Genomic DNA, 18,575 nt, shown 5'->3' with positions numbered 1-18,575 from the left:
ACCCCTCAAAAACGAAGGTGAAAAGGACTGAGCAGTTAGTGAGTCAGTAAGTCATTGGTGCTCACTCGGGATTTCCAAGTTCTGGGGAGGATTGTTCAGGCTAAGGTTTCATCATGAGTCAGTAGTTATCAACTCAATAGAAACAGTATATAAAAGTATTGACACAGCTGCTTAAAGCTAGTGGAGACTTGGTTTCACAGGCTCAATTAAGGGACCCATGCAAACTGTTGTATCCCATAACCCACGATTCCCAGAAGAAGGTACACTAGATGTAGAGCTCTAAGAACAAGTGGGGAGAAATCTTAAACAACATCATGTGCAAGGGCAATTGATCCCAGTATCATCTCTAACATTATGGGCTCCAGTAAGGGTGACTTTGGTCCCATTATACACAGAAGAGCCAAAAATGGGGAAGGAGGAAGAACCATCACCTACCTTACCACCTACCTCCCTGTCCCTCAGCCCCGCTATCACTGGGGTAAAAACAACAAAGAGAAAACGGAGGTTTTTCCTGAGCCCCCCTCTTCCAATGAATAGGAAAAAAACAAGGGATACATTACAGCTGTGGGAACCTGTCTTAAGCAAGCTGTATTAGAAGGGGAGCTCTTAGCCTGCCTGGTAATGCAAGATCAACAAGGCAATCAGGTATATAAACACATTTCTTTTAATTGCTTATAAAAAGATAAGAAAAGGCATTAGAGGCTGGAGCTGCAAGGCCAAGCAGGCGGTAGATAGAAAGGCTCGGCAGCAGGGAAGCTTGCAGACTTGGAGCTGGCAAGTGCTCCTGAGAACTTGGCCTGCAGTGTATTGAGGAGCCAGGTCCAGCTAGCCTGCTAAGGGAGGGGAGGAGCCACATGCTGGAAAGAGGGAGCTAGCCTGCTAAGGACAGGCAGGAGGCATGTGAGGGACAGCCTACCTGGCCATTAGCAGCCACGGAGGGGGAGGAAGGGAGTGATGGGGGGTGGGAGGAGAGGGTAGGGGGCATGGCACGGGGAGGGAGAGGAACAAACAAAAGGTGGTGCAGACCAAAAGTGGTGCCTAGGTGAGTGCAATGCGGTGCCACCCTGGGATCGTTGCCCTCTGGCTCCAGTCACAGCCCATGGCAAAATTTCATGTGTTCCTTGTATACAAGCGACATCCCAGATTATAATTCTCTGTTAAGATTTAAGTAAAATTTAAGAATTTGAAAGACCTTTTTCTGATAATGACCACTGTTGTTACTCCAAACTTACCCCTAATGTGACTCTCTCCAAATCCAATTTAAGTAAAACAGTAACCTCTGAAGGGAGAGAAATTACAGAGAGCCCATGAATTAATTGAGGAGCAATTGAAAGCTGGCCATATAGAACCATCAAACAGCCTTTGGAATTCGCCCATTTTCGTCATTCCCAAAAAGTCTGGTAAATGGAGACTTGCATGGCTTAACTGCTATTAATGCTAATTTGCAACCTATGGGGTCTCTTCAACAGGGTCTCCCCTCCCCTGTGGCAATTCCTCAAGATTGGCCTATAATCGTTGTTGACTTAAAAGACTGTTTTTATACCACTCATCTAGCAGAGAAGGACAGAGAAAAATTTGTGTTTACAATAGCAACTATCAATAATAAAAGGCCAGCTTTTGAAATTGCTGATTTCTTTGGAAAGTGCTTCCTCAAGGGATGCTAAACACTTCTACCATGTGTCAGTATCATGTAAATCCTAGTAGGAGCCTAGTAGGCTCCCTAGTAGGAAAAAGTTTCCTGATTGCAAGGTTATTCATTTTATGGATAATATTTTACTAGCAGCCCCGATGGAGCCAATGCTTTTAAGTGTATATATCTCTGTCATAAAGAATACACAGTTAAGAGGTTTAATCATAGCATCTAAAAAAGTACAAATGTCCTCTCCTTGGAAATATCTTGGGTACATGCTGACTTCTCAGTCAGTAAAACCTCAAGAGGTTAAATTAAATACTAGCAACTTACATAGCTTAAATGATTATCAGAAATTACTAGGCAATATTAACTGGCTTCCCTGCACCTTGGGCATTACTACGGATAAATTGCAAAATCTGTTTTCTATCTTAAAGGGCAATTCAGCCCTGGATTCTACCAGATATTTAACTCCTATAGCCAAAAGACAGATTGAAGAAGTAGAACAAGCCATCTCTCAGAGGCAGGTACATCACATAAACTCAGGCTATTCGATCCAGTTGTTTATCTTTCCCACCAAACACTCCCCTACAGGATTAATAGGACAGATGACCCCAGGGCTACACTTTCTAGAATGGGTTTATTGCTCACATACCGAGACTAAAACACTATCTCCCTATATCCAGCTGCTTAGTAAAGTCATATATTCAGGCCACAAGCAATGGAAGCAGTTGCAAGGTTGTGACCCTGATATCATCAGGATTCCTTTGAGTAAAAAGCAATTTGAAGCACTATTGCCCCTCTCTTTAGATCTTCAGATAGCACTCTCTGATTACACAGGCAATTTAGAGCATACCCTCCCTGCTAACAAACTGCTTCAGTTCTTATCTCATAATTCAATGGTGTTGCCTACAAAAATAGTTCATTCCCCCATACCTGATGCTTAAACACTGTTTACTGATGGTTTGGGTAAACATGGAAAAGCAGCTGTTTGGTGGAGACCACGTAATTCCCTCACTTGATCTGGGTTTACTAGCACTCAGAAACCTGAGGCTGGGGCCTTAATATTGGCTTTGGAAACTTTTTTCGCTCAGCCCTTCAATATTGTTAGTGACTTGGCTTACTCTGTTTATTTACTGCAGAACCTTGAAGCAGCCCTAATTAAGTCCACACTGGATCCCACCCTGTGTGCTCTTTTTCTCCAACTTCAGCAATTGCTAGATCAATGTACACATCCTATTTTTATTACACACATTCGAGCCCACAGCTCACTGCCTGGCCCATTGGCTTACAGCAATGATCAAGCAGACCTTCAGGTTATGGCATCACTGCTTGACCAAGCCACTCAATTGCATCAATTTTTCCACCAAAATTGGAGAAACTTATCTAAACAATTTCAACTTACCCAGAGACTAGCTAAACAAATTATTCTACAATGCCCAGATTGCTAGCTCACAGGCACATCCCCTCCTTCAACAGGTGTTAATGCTAGAGGACTGGAACCTAATCAGTTATGGCAAACAGATGTTACACACATCCCTGATTTGAAAAACTAAGATATGTACATGTATCTGTTGATAGTGTACATGCTGTTCCTAGAGAGTCCACTCGATATGTCATTAAACATCTTCTTTTAACTTTTGCATTTATGGGGTGGCCCACAAAAATTAAAACTGATAATGGTCCAGCTTATGCCAGCTCACAATTTCAACAATTTTGTCACACGTGGAACATCCAACACTCCACAGGCATCCCATAGAACCCCAAGGACAGGCCATAGTAAAATGTGCCCATTCCACTCTTAAAAATATGCTCAAAAAACAAAAAAGGGGGAGTATGAGTAAGGACCCTGCAACACTAATACCACAAGCTTTATTACCCTTAATTTTTAAAGTTTAGATGACGAATTTCAACCAGCTGTAGAAAAGCACTTTGCTAAAACCTCTCAAGACATAAAACCTGCACTTTTATGGAAATATGTAAACAGTAATGTATGGTGTGTTCCAAATGAATTGTTAAATGGGGAAGAGGATATGCTCATGTTCACACCCCCTCAGGTCCTCTTTGAATTCCAGCATGACACATCAAGCCATACCATTGCTTGGCTAGGACCCAACCCGATACCAGAAATGAAGGAACTAACCCTACAGGACCCACACAGCCCTGGATGATGTGGCTTCCTCGGACCACACAAGCCCCAGATGTTACTTGGGGGATGCTGAAGAAGACAACTCAGGAGGCTTAATGAATCCTGCTCTGGATGAAGACAACATTTACTCCAGATAATTTGTTCCTTGCTATGCTCTCTGTTGTACATTGCAACTCACATAGGTTATTGATCCTTTTTATGCTCTCTCTTTGTCTGCAACTTGTACCTGCTCCACACTATTGGGATGATATCTTAGATCTGCCTGTCTTTCGCCTTGTCACTTGGGCAGACACCACCTTCCCAGCCTTTAATAATGTAACTGCTTGGCTAGGAGGGATAGATTTACCCCCAGTTGGGTCCCTCATTAATGACACACATTGGACTAAGGTGCCAGATAACACTACATATCACTCTGCTATCCTCCCACTGTGTGTAAGTTATAAAAGTTCTAACCCTTACTGTGTACCTGCCCAAACACAATTATGGCTACATCATGGCAAAAGAAATGCATTAACAGCCTTAGCTGCAGGTAGCCTCAAACCAGGCAATGCAATCAATGCCACTTTCCCAAACATTCCTTCCTGTGCTAAAGAACAAAGCTGGAAAAGTAATGGATTCCACTTTAGCTGGGAAGTCTGTCATGGGGAACAGGCCTGTAGCCTCCAGTTAGGCAATTACAACATCTTAGACTGGAACCCCTACAGCCATTTGCAGGGCAGCCTTACTGATATCCTCATCCATCATGGCATCAATAACAGTATCATAGCCTCGTCCCATTCCCCTATGATTTGGGCTGATTAGGGAATGGGATATCCCAGACCTCAAGTAAAGTCCATGCCACCCCAAGACACTTTATGGCACTTGGGACATCTTAGCATCGCCCTTGACACCTGGCATGAGACATATCATAATTCTAGTAACAACTATACTATAACCTTTATTCATAATAACACTGATCTGTGCCTGATTTGCACTACCCATCCATATGATTTCCTTGTGGGAACCAATATTTCTATTACACCTCCAAGTTCCATGTTTGTGACCCGGGTTCAGGGACAGGCTTGGTTTGCCTCATGTATCACTAATTACAATGTATGTAATTGAAATATTACCAGTGTCATGATATTGAGGAGACTATCTGAGGCATTCCTACCGGTCAATTTGACACGCGATTGGCAAGTTTCCTCTGCCCTTGCCACCTTAGTATGAGCCGTGTCCCAGGTCAGACCCAAAAGATTCATAGGCATACTTATAGCCTTTATAGTCTCAGCCATAGTCATCCTAGCAACTGCTAGTGTGGCTGTAGCACTTATTACTGAATCAGTACAACCAGCTGCTTTTGTAGATAATTTGGCCAAAAATGTTTCGAATGAACTTCTCTTGCAGCGTGTCTGTAAGCCCTCAAGGCTGCCTTGGAATATGTCGGGGAGCGAAAAGATGTGCTAGCATTCCTACAGCAATTAAACTGCAACTAGGGGCATAAACATATCTGTGTCACTTCTCTTCCATGGAATCAATCAACAAATAGTTGGGATGAGGTTAAACAACACCTCTGGGGAAACTTTCATGACAATTTAACAGCAGACATAAAGCAACTTAAAACTAAAATTTTAGAATCCCTTCATACCATAGATCTACACATCCAACAAACAGCCATATGGAAGGGTGTGCAAGATAACCTCTCCTGCATAGACCCCTGTCCTGGGGGTCACTCCTTGATTGGAAAAGAATGTTGCTGATTATACTCATGTTTGTCTTATGTTATTCGCTAATTCTAGGATGCAAAGCCAGAATAAGAGCAGTAACTGCCATGCCTGACACACCTGTTGCTGCACACATCTGCACTCTTCAATTAATAAAGCCTAATGCAAAAAACAGAAAAGGGGGAGATGTAGGAGTTCAGTCAGTGTGGTGGGAAAAATTATAAGAGGAAATTGTAGAAAAGAGAAGCAAACTTTCTTGGAAGGCTGGAGATTTGCATAGCTTTAGTAAAATATGTGGCTGAAAGCAGCCTAATCCTCTTTACCTTGAGTTGATAGCAAAAGAGCAAATAACAAGGGAATGTGGGGGAGTTTTATCTAAATAGCGTGTTTACTCATGTGGTCCTAAGACCAACCTTCAATTACCCACGGGTGCATGATTGCTCTCTACTCCAGGGGTTGGCAATGTTAATTACCCTCTAGTGGTGTTTACTTGAGACCTTTGTCATTTAATCTGTACTAAAGAAATGCGAACTTTGCAGGCTTATTGGGCTGATGCTGCAGCTTTAGGAGCAGAAGCCCCTTAGCCACACTGACAGGCAAAATATCTGTGTCAGTGTACATCTCTCATCTGTTGCTGGGCCAGGGTCTGCAGGTTGGACCCCATAGTATATACTTCCCTTTTAGAGCCACTTTTGTTGTATCCCATATGATTCACTGTGTTGTGCTTCTATTTTCATTTGCAATGAATTTTTAAATTTCCCTTTAAATTTCTTCATTGACTCATTGGTTCTTTATAAACATTTTGTTTAATTCTGTATACTTATAAGGTTTTCAGTGTTTCTCCTGTTATTTATTTATAGTTTTATTCTATTATGGTTCAGAAAAAAATACTTGAAATGATTTCAATAAAAAAAATTACACTTGTTTTGTGGTCCAACATATAGTTTCTCACGGAAAATGTTCTATTGTGCTGTTGAGAAGAATGTGTATTCTGCAGCTGTTGGGTGAAATTTTTAAAAAAAAATCTGTTAAGACCATTTGGTCTAGAGTGCACTTTGACTTCAATATCTCTTTGTTGATTCTCTATCTGGATAATCTGTTGATTGCTGAAAGTGTATATTGAGGCACCCTAATATTATCACATCACATTCTATCTCTCCTTCTAGGACCATTAATGCTTGCTTTATGTATCCAGGAATTCCATTGTTGGGCCATGTATGTTTACAGTTTTCATATCCTTCTGCTCTATTGACCTCTTTATCACTATATAATGGCCTTCTCTATCTTTTCTTACTGTTTTGATTTAACGTCTATCATTTTTGGTTTCCATCTGCATGAAATATCTTTTTCCATACTTTCCCTTTCAGTCTATGTGTGTCATTATAGGTGAAGGGAGTTTCTTGTAGGCAGCATATAGTTAAGTTTTTTAATATTTATTCAACCATTCTGTGTCTTTTAATTAGATAATTTAGTCCATTTATATTCCATGCTACTAGTGGACTTACTACTTCCATTTTGTTACTTGTTTTCTGGTTGTTTTGTAATTCCTTGCTTCCTTTCTTGTTGTCCTCCTTTGTGGTTGACTTGCTTTGGTAGTATGTTTTAATTCCTGGCTTTCTATTTTTTGTGTATCTACTACAGGTTTTTGCTTTATGGTTACCATTAGGCTTACAAAAAATCTTATCAAAATTATTTTAAACTGATGACAACTTAATTTTGATCACAAAGAAAATAAGGAAAAATAAATAAACTAAAAAACTCTAAATCCATCCACCCCTCATTTTTACTTCTTGTCATCTCACCTTACATCTTCTAATATTGCCTATTTTTTAACCAAATTGTTGTAGTTGTTATTATTTTTAATAGATTTGTCTTTTTTTCTTCATTCTACAGGTATGAGTGGTTTATACACTACAATTACAGTATTAGAGTATGCTGAATTTGTCTGTGTACTTATATTTACAAATGAGTTTTTTTAACCTTCAAATGTTTTTTATTGTTGTTGTTGCATATCAGTGTCCTTTTTAAAGATTAAAGAACTACAGCACATCTTGTAGGACAGGTCAGGTGGCAATGAATTTCTTCAGCTTTTGTTAGTGTGAGAAAGTCTTTACCTCTCCTTCCTTTTTAAGAGATTCTTTGCTAAGTACAAGTATTCTTAGCTGGCAGGTTTTTTTCCTTTAGCACTTTGAATATGTCATCCCACTCCCTCCTGGCCTGAAAGGTTTCTGTTGAGAAACCTGCAGCTAGATGTATCAGAGGTCCTTTATATGTTATTTGCTTTTTTTTTTTTTCCCATCTCTATAATCTTATCTTTGTCCTTGTCTTTTAAGTATCTGATTATAATATGCCTTACAGTAGCAGTAGTAGGTTGAATCTGTTTGGTGACCTTTGATCTTCTTGTACCTGGATATTTGTGTCTTTTCCTACATTTGGAATGTTTATTATTATTATTTTCTTGAATAGTCTTTCTACCCCTTTCTCTTTCTCTATGCCCTCTTTAAGGCCAATGGCTCTCACATTTGGTCTTATGAGGCTATCCCATAGGTTTAATAAGTATTTTTCATTGCTTTTAATTCTTCTTTTCTTTTGTCACCTCTGATTGTATATATATTTATATATATATATATTTTTTGAGACAGAGTCTCGGTCTGTCACCCAGACTGGAGTGCAGTGGCATGATCTCAGCTCACTACAAGCTGTGCCTCCCAGGTTCACGCCATTCTCCTGCCTCAGCCTCCCAAGTAGCTGGGACTACAGGCACCCGCCACCATGCCCAGCTAATTTTTTGTAATTTTAGTAGAGACAGGGCTTCACCGTGTTAGCCAGGATGGTCTCAATCTCCTGACCTTGTGATCCACCCGCCTCGGCCTCTCAAAGTGCTGGGATTACAGGTGTGAGCCACCGCGCCTGGCCTGATTGTATATTTTTAAATAGTTTGTATTTGAGCTCACTGATTATTTCTTCTGCTTGATCAAATCTACTGTTGTAATACCATAATGCATTTGTAATTCCATCCATTATATTTTTCACCTCTGTGATTTGTTTGATTTTTTATTATTTCAATCTCTTTGTTGTATTTCTCTTATAAATTTCTTAATTGCTTCTCAGTGAAGTTCACTGAGCTTCTTTAAAACAGCTATTTTGAATTCTCTGAGAGGTCACACAAATCCATCTTTCTAGGGTTGGTTACTGGCATCTTCTTTAGTTAGTTCAGTGAGGTCATATTTCCCTGAATGCTCTTGATACTTAAAGACATTCATCAATGTCTGGGTTTATTGAATCATTTTTTTTTAATGATGGCTGCTTTAAAATCTATTTCAAATATTTCCAACATCGATTTTTTATCTCAGTTTTGGACACCTGTTAATTGTCTTATCTCTTTTAAGTTGTGATTTCCCTTGTTACTTGTATGATTTTTTTCATTGGATCTTAGTCACTTTTTAATTTTATATCATGAGACTCTGTGTTCTCTGTAACCTTTTTATTTGTTAGAGAGCCCCCCTATTGTTTTGTGACTGAAGGGCTGCTTTTGTATATATGTTCAGCTTCTTCTGTTAGGTTCCCCTGACACAACCTTTGAAAAAGTGCGGCACTAACTCACACTGCCTCATTGCACACGGGCAGTACAGAAGTTTAGCTCCCATTCCAAATTTGCTGACACCTTCATGGTGATAATGGGTTACAGGCTCATACCATCTTATGACTTCAAAGTGGGAGTGGGGGCTTATCTGAACTCTGGGCCCCATTGACACAAAGGGTTTAGGGGAAGTTGAGTACCATCTAGTCCCATCATGTTTCCCTTTGTTCTGTCTCACTGACTGTGGATGAGGATGGAAGGTCAGCTACTCACTGGTTTTCACTGACATTAGGTGTATAGGAAACCAGAGTGCTGACTAGCCCTGACTTGCTCTACTGTATTCAATATCATTGCTGTCAGGTTTATATGGGGTGTGAGGGTATCATAACAATTACTAGCACTACCTCACACTACCAGATGAATGTGGTGGAGCAACTTACCATTTGACCTTGCTGACACTATCCTGGCAGGGGAATCAGAGTATCATTTGCTTCTGCCAGAGAGGTAATAGATCGGCTCTCTGTTCAGCATCACCAGTATTTATCTTCCAGGAGAATAAAAACACTACCTGTTTCTGTCAGATGCAGCATGGAAGATCAGCTCTCTGCTTGGTAACACCAACACTACACTGTTAGGGGAACTGGAATGTCAGCTACTTCCACCAACAGTGGATGAAATATCAGTTCTCAACTTTGAGGTTTTTGACTAACTTTGTTCCACACCACAAACTATACCCCCTGTTACTTATCACAATGAACTCTGTGCACTTGTCACAAACTCCTGACTAGTTAGTCACATATCCTATAACCATTCACCCTCCATGTCGTTCCTTGAGCTCTTTGAAAAGGCCTCACTACTCTGCCACTCTCTGAATATCCTCTTTTGTTGTTATTTTAAACATTCAAGTAGTCTTTGCTGATCTCCCCAGCCATAAAAAATCACTACCTCCTTTGGGTCCCCTAGTGCTTCAGTTGTGCCTCTTTTATAGCATGCATTATAATCTTTTGTGCACACTGGAATTAACAATAGTTATACCTCCCTCCACCACCCCTCCAATTATAAATTAACACTGAGTATCCCAAATTAATTTTCACTAATGTTTATTTATTAAGAAGTCAATCTTCCAGAAGCTTCCAGTATTTGAAATACTGCTCTGAAATTGGATATAAGGAACAAATCATGCCATAGCCCCCCTTGATTCACAATCCCTGGCCAAGAGGCCTTGAGTGTAAAATAGAGGAAAGGTTTAGAGGTGGGTTATGAGCTGGGTGGTTTGTAAAAAGATGTAATAAGACAAAATAACTTCTTTCAGGAAATGACTTGTTAGGAGACAACTGAGTACTTACTATGTACCAGTTCATGTGCTAAGAGATTTGTGTGTATTTATCTAATTTAATCCTCACACTTACACTGAGGTAAGTTTTATTGAGTTTTATTGTTATCCACACATGTAGGTTGATGAAAGCTTGCCCCCCCACCCCGCTTTAATGTTTTCTCCTAAGCATTTTCAGACTTATGGACACATGTATTCACAGGGTCAGTGATTTAGGTGTTTTAAATGGATAAAATTGCTGAGGGAGAGCCTGAGTTGCCAGAACTGTAGTCTTCAAAAGCTTGTGTAAGACTACTTGCTTCACTGGGGAAGATGTCTTTGCATTGGGGCAGGGCAGCTGAAAGCAATTATTTATTCATTTAACAAACGTTTATTGAGTCCCTATTCTGTGTAGGGTATTTGGGATGCAAGATAAAAATCCCTTCTTGAATAAGTTTATTGTCCAGTGGGAGTCATACAAAGTGAACATTATATCAGCATGATAAGGCCTTTTAAATCTATATGTTAGTGAATGGTCTGAATATTAGAATCATAATTTTGGAGAAGAAAGGGTATTAGAATTTTTTTTTGGTCTCTTCAGGCCACTTTGTGGGGTTGTAAGCAAGAATTCCCTTGAAGGATGTAACCAAAGGCCTGAGGAAACTGTTTTCCCTGCATTTGTGTGCCCTGTGGATCATCTTCTTCTTTCATGTGTCAACTGCTCTTCTAAGCAAAAAGTGCTTGGTGCATCTTGGTCTGGGGAATTATTTGGAAGACATTATTTGTGGAACATAATGGCATAACATTTACATACACTCACCTTCTGACTTTGAGTATGAACGTGTAGGTTGTGTATATGTGAGAATATATATACACCACGATGTCATTCTAAGTGTTTGGAAATAACTGTTCATACATGTAGTTTACCTTCTTCCTTGGAATTACTATCTTGTAATATGGCATTAAAGAATTATCCCATCTCTGAAGTCCTTTGCCTGGGAAACATGGTGAATTGGAGGATCCTTACACATTCTGTGTGACCAGCTATTAAACAGAATGATGACTAGGTCTCTCTGTCACTGACTTGGAAGGTAATGAAGTGTTCAGGCAACCAGTATTAACACCTTGCAGCTTTTGCCCCGGTTTTGTTTCCAGGTGAATTAATTGCCTTTTTTACTCATGATTATATGATGCTTTCTCTTTTCACCAGCGAAGAGTAGAGGAATGAAAATGAGAACCCTAGACTCTTCTGGATTTTAATGTCATCTTGTAAGTGGGATATAGTGTTAAAAGTGTTACAGACATTCTCATTTAATCCTCATAGCAGCTCTGTGACTTAAGGTAAGTGAAATTAAGGACACTTTCTTTTCTTTCAGGTTTTCGATATAAGCATGCAGCACTTTTATAATCAGAAAAACAGCAAATATATACACAAAAAATCCCTTCTTTCTCTCTCTACAAAATTAAGACCACAATATTGTTTCAATATTTTGCTTTTTCAAACATTGTACTCATCGCATGTGCAGCTCTCCATGTCATTAAATATTCTTTTACAAAATGGTTTAGACAATAAATCCATTTATGAAGGTAAAATGCTTTTATTTATTCTTATGTTATAGATCATGTAGGATAAACAGTGGACTATCAAAAGGAATATTACAAATATTTAATATTACCATTAAAAATCATGTTTTCAGAATATTTAACAACCTTGGAAAATGTTCATGATATACATGAAAAACACAAGTTATAAAAGTATGAAATATGCTCCCAATTTTAAAAAATATAAGCACAGGTTTATTAATAGGAGAGAAAACAGTATTGTTAACATTTTGGTGCAGTCTGGATGGTAAAATTAATGGTAGTTTCGTCTTTTATTTCACTGAATTTTAGATCGCCACAATGTCAGTACATGACCTTTACATTCTGACAAAAAAAAAAATTAAAAAATAATTACCAGAAATGATCAGGTAGAAAATATAAAAGAGATTTTGGATTAAGATGGTGGTCTGTAAATCGTACACAGGGTTTTTATTCTCATCTTAAATATCTTAAACTGAAAGAAAATAATTTGTGTGCACAAACTCTTTCTGGGTGTGCGTGTGTTTTACATTTTTTTTTTTTAAGTGAGGAATTCCTGGAAGACAGAAAGCAGATGGAGCCACTGTGTAGGAGGCTAGCGGGCAGCAGACGGCCAGAAAGGAGGAGGAGGGGAGTCGGCCTGTCTGGCTGGCGTTTGAGGGAAACGGTCGAGGGGCGGAGGAGGAAATGAAAGAGAGGGCGCGTGTCAATACAAACTGAACACGGGCACGCGCGCTGACCAGCCCGGCTGCCGCCCGCAGAGCGGAAGGCGGGATGGCTGGGGGCGGGGCCAAGGCTCAGGCGGGCTCAGAGGGGGCGGGCTCCCTGGGCCGCAAAGACCCGGTCGCCAGAGTGAAGCCAAGCCAGCTCGCGCTGCGAAACCCAGGCCGCGCGTACTCCCCAGAGACTTGCCGCCGCCTGCGCCTTTGCCGCTGCAGCCATCCCTCTTACTCCTTGCCTTTCGTCCCCGTCGTCTCCTCTGCCGCCGTGCCGCAGCCGCACCAGCATCCACAACAGCTAAGTGGCCGATTCGGGGACTTGGGGTCGGGGTTGGGGCGGACGCAAGGCACGAACAGCACTCGCGAGCCCGCCATCTCTACGTCAGCCGCCACTGCTGCAGTAACCCTTCTAGGGCGAGAGAGGAAAGCACTGTGGAGAGGCACACGCTGTCCCAGTGCTCACGGTTAGAGTTCGAGCGTTTCTGCCAAAAACCTTGGTGAGAGCCTTGCACTTGGAGAAGGGAGCACAGACCAGGTCTTTGAGATCGCAAAAAATATATATATCATATTGCACAGTGTTGACTTTTTGTCAGTTTAATCGACCAGGGCAGCAGCTTTCTCCAAGCCCTCTTAATCCCTGAGCTATGTCTCCTCCAACCGTGCCTCCAATGGGGGTAGATGGCGTGTCCGCATACCTGATGAAGAAAAGGCACACCCACAGGAAGCAACGGCGCAAGCCCACTTTCCTCACTCGTAGGAACATCGTGGGCTGCCGCATTCAACACGGCTGGAAGGAAGGCAACGAGCCAGTGGAGCAGTGGAAGGGTACTGTGCTCGAGCAGGTTTCCGTGAAGCCCACTCTTTACATCATTAAATATGATGGCAAAGATAGTGTGTATGGACTAGAACTGCACCGCGATAAGAGAGTTTTAGCGCTAGAGATCCTTCCTGAGAGAGTGCCAACTCCTCGTATCGATTCACGACTGGCAGATTCCCTGATTGGCAAGGCAGTGGAGCATGTGTTTGAAGGAGAACATGGTACCAAGGATGAATGGAAGGGTATGGTCCTGGCGCGAGCTCCTGTGATGGATACTTGGTTTTACATCACCTACGAGAAAGATCCTGTTCTCTATATGTACACGCTGCTTGATGACTACAAAGATGGTGACTTACGCATTATTCCAGATTCCAACTACTATTTCCCTACAGCAGAACAGGAGCCTGGAGAGGTGGTCGACAGTCTCGTGGGCAAGCAGGTGGAGCATGCCAAAGATGACGGGTCCAAGAGAACTGGCATTTTTATACATCAAGTGGTGGCGAAGCCATCTGTCTACTTCATTAAGTTTGATGATGATATTCACATTTATGTCTATGGTTTGGTGAAAACTCCTTAAATTTTTTGTGCTCTTTACAGAAGTTGTGGAACTGTTAGATGTAAATTATTTTGTGTTCTCGTAGTTGTGAACGCAGAGAACAGTTTAGGTGTCAGAAATTCGGGAAAGTGGATAAATTTTATAGTGCCAACAAATCTTACCTTGACTAGTTTCACAATTTTGCCTCAAGTGTACTTTGCTGCTTTTGATATTGCCTTTTCTGTAACTTAACAGTTAAATTGGGTGCTAATAGAAAATTAAAAAGTGTTTGCAACCATTGGAACAATGCAAAAATAGATTAAGAAAAATTAATGGTGTAAACCCACACCCCGTCCTTACCCCTTCCTTTCCTTACCTTGTTTCTTCCCAGGAAACAAGCGTTGAGGATGCGAAGTACATCCTTCCACCTATTTTCCCCATCTTCATGCAGAAAGTATGTTCTAGTAGTTTCTGTAAAAATGGCAAGCCACATGCTTTTCTCACTTGACATGTAGATGATATCTCTTCTTATCAGTAGCTTCAGTCTTTCTTGCTCTCTCTGGCTCTCTCTGGCCCTCACTCTTACTCTCTTGCACTCTTGCTCTCCCCCTCCCTCCCTTAGTCTAACAGCTGAATACACAGTACTTGTTGATGTACCAAAACAGCATTCAACCATTTCGTTATTGATTGTCTTTTATTTCCTTTTTTTTTTTTTTTTCAAAATAACACTGCTGTAATACATACTGGTGCTTTTATTTCTATAGGTTGGATTCACAGAAATACTATGTAGGCATATGTTTCAGAAATATTACAAGATTACTATCCAAAATGAAAGCGCCCATTCCAGCGTCCTCTCCAGCACTCTTTAATGCTTGAAAATATGAAAGGCTTAAAATTGCATTGTATTGCTTGTTAGTTTAATTGCCTTTTGTCTGAGTTCAAAGAGGTTTGTTGTTGTTGCAGTCCTTGTTTCTGTTTGGATTTTTCTCTGATTTGCCTGTTCTTACCCTTTGCTCATGTATCTATTGGTGTTTTTCATTATAAATTTGTAGAAATTCTTACTACATAGTGCATATTAATCATTTGTAGCTCTAATGTCTTATGATGTTTTCATCTTGACTTTATTGATGATATATTTTCCTTTAAAATTTTTAAACTTTTTAGGTAGACCCTTATCTCTTTTATAGATTTTGGTTTCCTTTTTTTTATCACATGGATGCCCCCACCCAAAGTCATACGAATATTCACCTACATTTTCTTCTAATAACTTTATTATTTTTAATGTTTAAATGTTTGATCCATCTGAAATTTATTTTTGTATATGGTGTAAGATGGGGATCCAGCTATAACATTTTGTTCACATTGGATACCTGATTGTGACATTTATTTAAAATATTACCCATTTTCAAATTTCTGAGCCAATATCATGATTTAATTATAGTGGCTTCATCGTAAGTTTTAGAATCCGATAAAGCAGGTCCCACTTCATTAGTTTTTTTTTTTATATAATCTGTCCTAGACATTCATTTTTTCATGTGAAAAAATGAAATGCAGAATTTTAATAAAATTCTAATTATGATGGCTGACATCACAATTAAAATCCTGCATTTTTGTTTAGAGGGTTCTGTAATAATATTAAATCTTAGCACTCAAGAGTCTTCGTACATCATTGAAATCTTTTGGTCTTGTTATTGGAATATTCTTCACGTAAGTATATCATAGCTAATTGAATTTATTTCTAAGTATTTTTACAGTTTTATTTCATATTTTGACATTGTGAATTGCTTTCTTTCTTCTCATTTGTAATTAGCTATTTTTGACAATATAGACAACTTATAGATTTTTGTATTTTTATCTTCTGTCTAATGAGCCTATTTAATCATTGAAATTACAGTAGATTTTTAAGAATATAATATTTTGGGTTTTCTAGATATGAAATTATTTCACCTGAACATATAGATCATTTTATTTCCTCTTAATGTTTATACTGATTACTGTCACATTAGCTGGATTTTTCAAAACAATGTTGAATAGTGATGACAGACGTGACTGTCTTGTTCTTAATTTTCATGGAAGTAAGAATGCAAAATATTAATAGGGAATAGTATTCCCTATTAGTATGACATTTACTTTTGGTTATTAGTAGGTAGTCATTAACATGTTTAAGAGTTTCTGCTATTCCTGTTTTATAGTGTTATTGCTAGAAGTGGTTCCTGAATTTTATAAAATGCCTTTTCAGCATCTATTGATAAAATTGTATGATTTTTTTTCTCTTTAATTTGTTGATGTAATGAATTAGAATGGTAGGTATTTGATGTGGAACCAAACTTGTATTTCTGGAACAAATACTACTTGGTCATTGTGAAATAATGATTTGCTACATGACTGGATTTTATTTACCAGTATTTAATTTAGAATTATTACATTTTCATTCCAAAGTAAAATTGTATTTTGTCCTTCTGATGCTATCTTTATCAAGTTTTGTTATTGAAGTTGTGCTAGCTTTAAAGAAATATGAATATGTGAGTTTTCAATTTTTTTCCTGTGGTCTGGAATAATTTAAATAGCATTAGAATTATTTGTTTGTTAAAAGTTAGCTAGGACAAAGTGTAAAACAATCTAATCCTGATGACACTTTTAATGGTAGATTTTTAATCAGCTTTGTGATTTCTTTAATAGTTATTGGTTTATTCAGGCTTTTTATTAAAAAGATATATACATTCTCTGTGACATACAAAGTTAAAAGTTGTCTCTATTATTGCTGATTGTACTGGTTGTTGCTTGTTGACTGTACTATTCAGATGCTTTATGCTTTTGTATATGTTATGTCACCTAGATCTAATTCTGCAAACATTGTAATAAAATAATCAGCTATAATGGTATTTTCAATTATCTTTGTATTTTATTTATCAAAATTAAATCAAAATATAGGAAAGTATGAAAGATATGACAAAAATTTTCTCACCTCCACCCAAAATTAATGTGTCAACATTTTGGCCTATTTAATATAGATAGAGATATATATTATTAAACAGTCAGAAAATTACAGATAATAAATATCTTTCCCAGTACCATCCCACTTCCATTCTTTGAATAGGCAGACACTGTAATTAATTGGGTGTGATTCTTGCCCATATTTTATGTTTTTACTACAAATTATCACTATAACTGATAATAGTACTGATTTTTATGTGTTTTTTAAAAAATTTCCCTAGGAATGATGAACTTTAAACCATGTGGAGTTTATTTTGTGTTTTGTTGTAAGGATCTGTGTTTCTCCAGTTGAAAAACAGATTGCAACAACACAACCAATAGGACTGACCTTAGAATGCTAGTTACTGTTTCAGGCACTTTACCACACCTGATACTCAGAGAGGCATGGCCCTAACTGAGGCCCTGAGGATTCAATTAAAATGACAAAAATCTCAGTTCTCACAGAGCTTGCTTTCTTGTTAATGGGAGGCATATACCCGCCACCCACCCCTGACGTTTAGGCCAGACATAGGCCTTATGTTGTCTTACGATGATTATCCCACATTCTGACACTCAGAGGAGGCTAGCTCTAATCCTGCCATTGTTTCAAGTGTTTGGGACATAGCAGATCAAACAAAAATCTTCCTTTCTTAGACAATGATAACAACAACATAGATAAATATTATTGCTTCCTAGTTCCTGTTCTCCCACTAGGCCCTAAGTCCTGAACCATGCATTATATTGTTCCCATTGATGATGGTTGGGGCTGGGAGATAGAACAGCGAACTATCTAGACAAAATCACTACTGCCTTAGAGCATACATCCTAAAGGAGAAAGGAAGACAGCCATCACCATTCTTACATCCCTGGCCCTTAGGCTTTATATTGTCTCATAGTAATTTGGGGATATCCCACAATGTGCCACTCAGAGCAAGATTTGACCCTAGTTCTGACTCTTATAGATTGAGGATACGAAAGTGAGATAGATGAAGTCAAAATGAACATTCAAGCCTACATAGCTTCAGAATTCCACTGTATATTCTGAAGTCATATGGCAAAAATGTCAGAGACTAGAGCAAAGAATCCTGGCTAGAAGATTACAGGAGTAATTCAGACAAATTTTTAAGTTAATAATTTTAGAAATGAATATTAAGGTGCATTGTGAGGGGGAATTAACATTGTAGCTGATTAATTTTGTAAGGAAACTGACTAGTAATCAAAGGCCTCCAGGATTATGAGTTATCTGCAAAAATCAGAGAGTTAATGTATGGGAATGGACAAGATTTGAAGAGTCAGTTTAAAAAGAAACACAAGAATAAGGGCTAAATAAGTAAGTATAGGTGTAAAATGATCATACTTTTTCTCCATTTTAGTCTGTATCTAAATAGGCTCAAACAAGTGAATGAAGTGTGAAACGTGTACATTGTCTATTGTTTGGACAAAATATTTAAAGATAGAAAAAAGTTTGCTATCTGTAAATTGGCTGTTTCACTGAACTAATTAATTCTAAGCATGGATTTCTTTTTTTTTTTTAAACAGTGTCCTGCTCTGTCACCCAGGTTGAAGTGCAGTGGGC

General features: G+C 38.9%; 1 protein-coding gene and 1 long non-coding RNA gene across 2 annotated transcripts in view; one reads left to right on the top strand and one right to left on the bottom strand.

Annotated features, from left to right (window-relative positions):
• SPIN4 (spindlin family member 4) overlaps positions 1-16,908 on the top strand; it is a 210,203-nt gene extending 193,295 nt beyond the window's left edge. The window contains exon 4 of the mRNA XM_063721252.1: positions 11,585-16,908. Coding sequence (XP_063577322.1) covers positions 13,319-14,068 — 750 coding nt within the window. The 5' untranslated portion in view covers positions 11,585-13,318 and the 3' untranslated portion in view covers positions 14,069-16,908. The remainder of the gene's footprint in view (positions 1-11,584) is intronic.
• Positions 11,957-18,575, bottom strand: part of LOC134760913 (uncharacterized) — a 78,943-nt gene continuing 72,324 nt past the window's right edge. The window contains exons 2-3 of the long non-coding RNA XR_010139023.1: positions 14,403-14,497; positions 11,957-12,300 (exon numbers count right to left, since the gene is read on the bottom strand). This is a non-coding gene — a long non-coding RNA (uncharacterized LOC134760913). The remainder of the gene's footprint in view (positions 12,301-14,402; positions 14,498-18,575) is intronic.

This window comes from Pongo abelii, chromosome X (genome assembly GCF_028885655.2).
Source record: "Pongo abelii isolate AG06213 chromosome X, NHGRI_mPonAbe1-v2.0_pri, whole genome shotgun sequence".
In the NCBI taxonomy this organism is placed as follows: Eukaryota; Metazoa; Chordata; class Mammalia; order Primates; family Hominidae; genus Pongo; species Pongo abelii.
The sequence above is the reverse complement of the archived record's forward strand: the minus strand, read 5'-3'. Positions and strand labels throughout refer to the sequence as shown.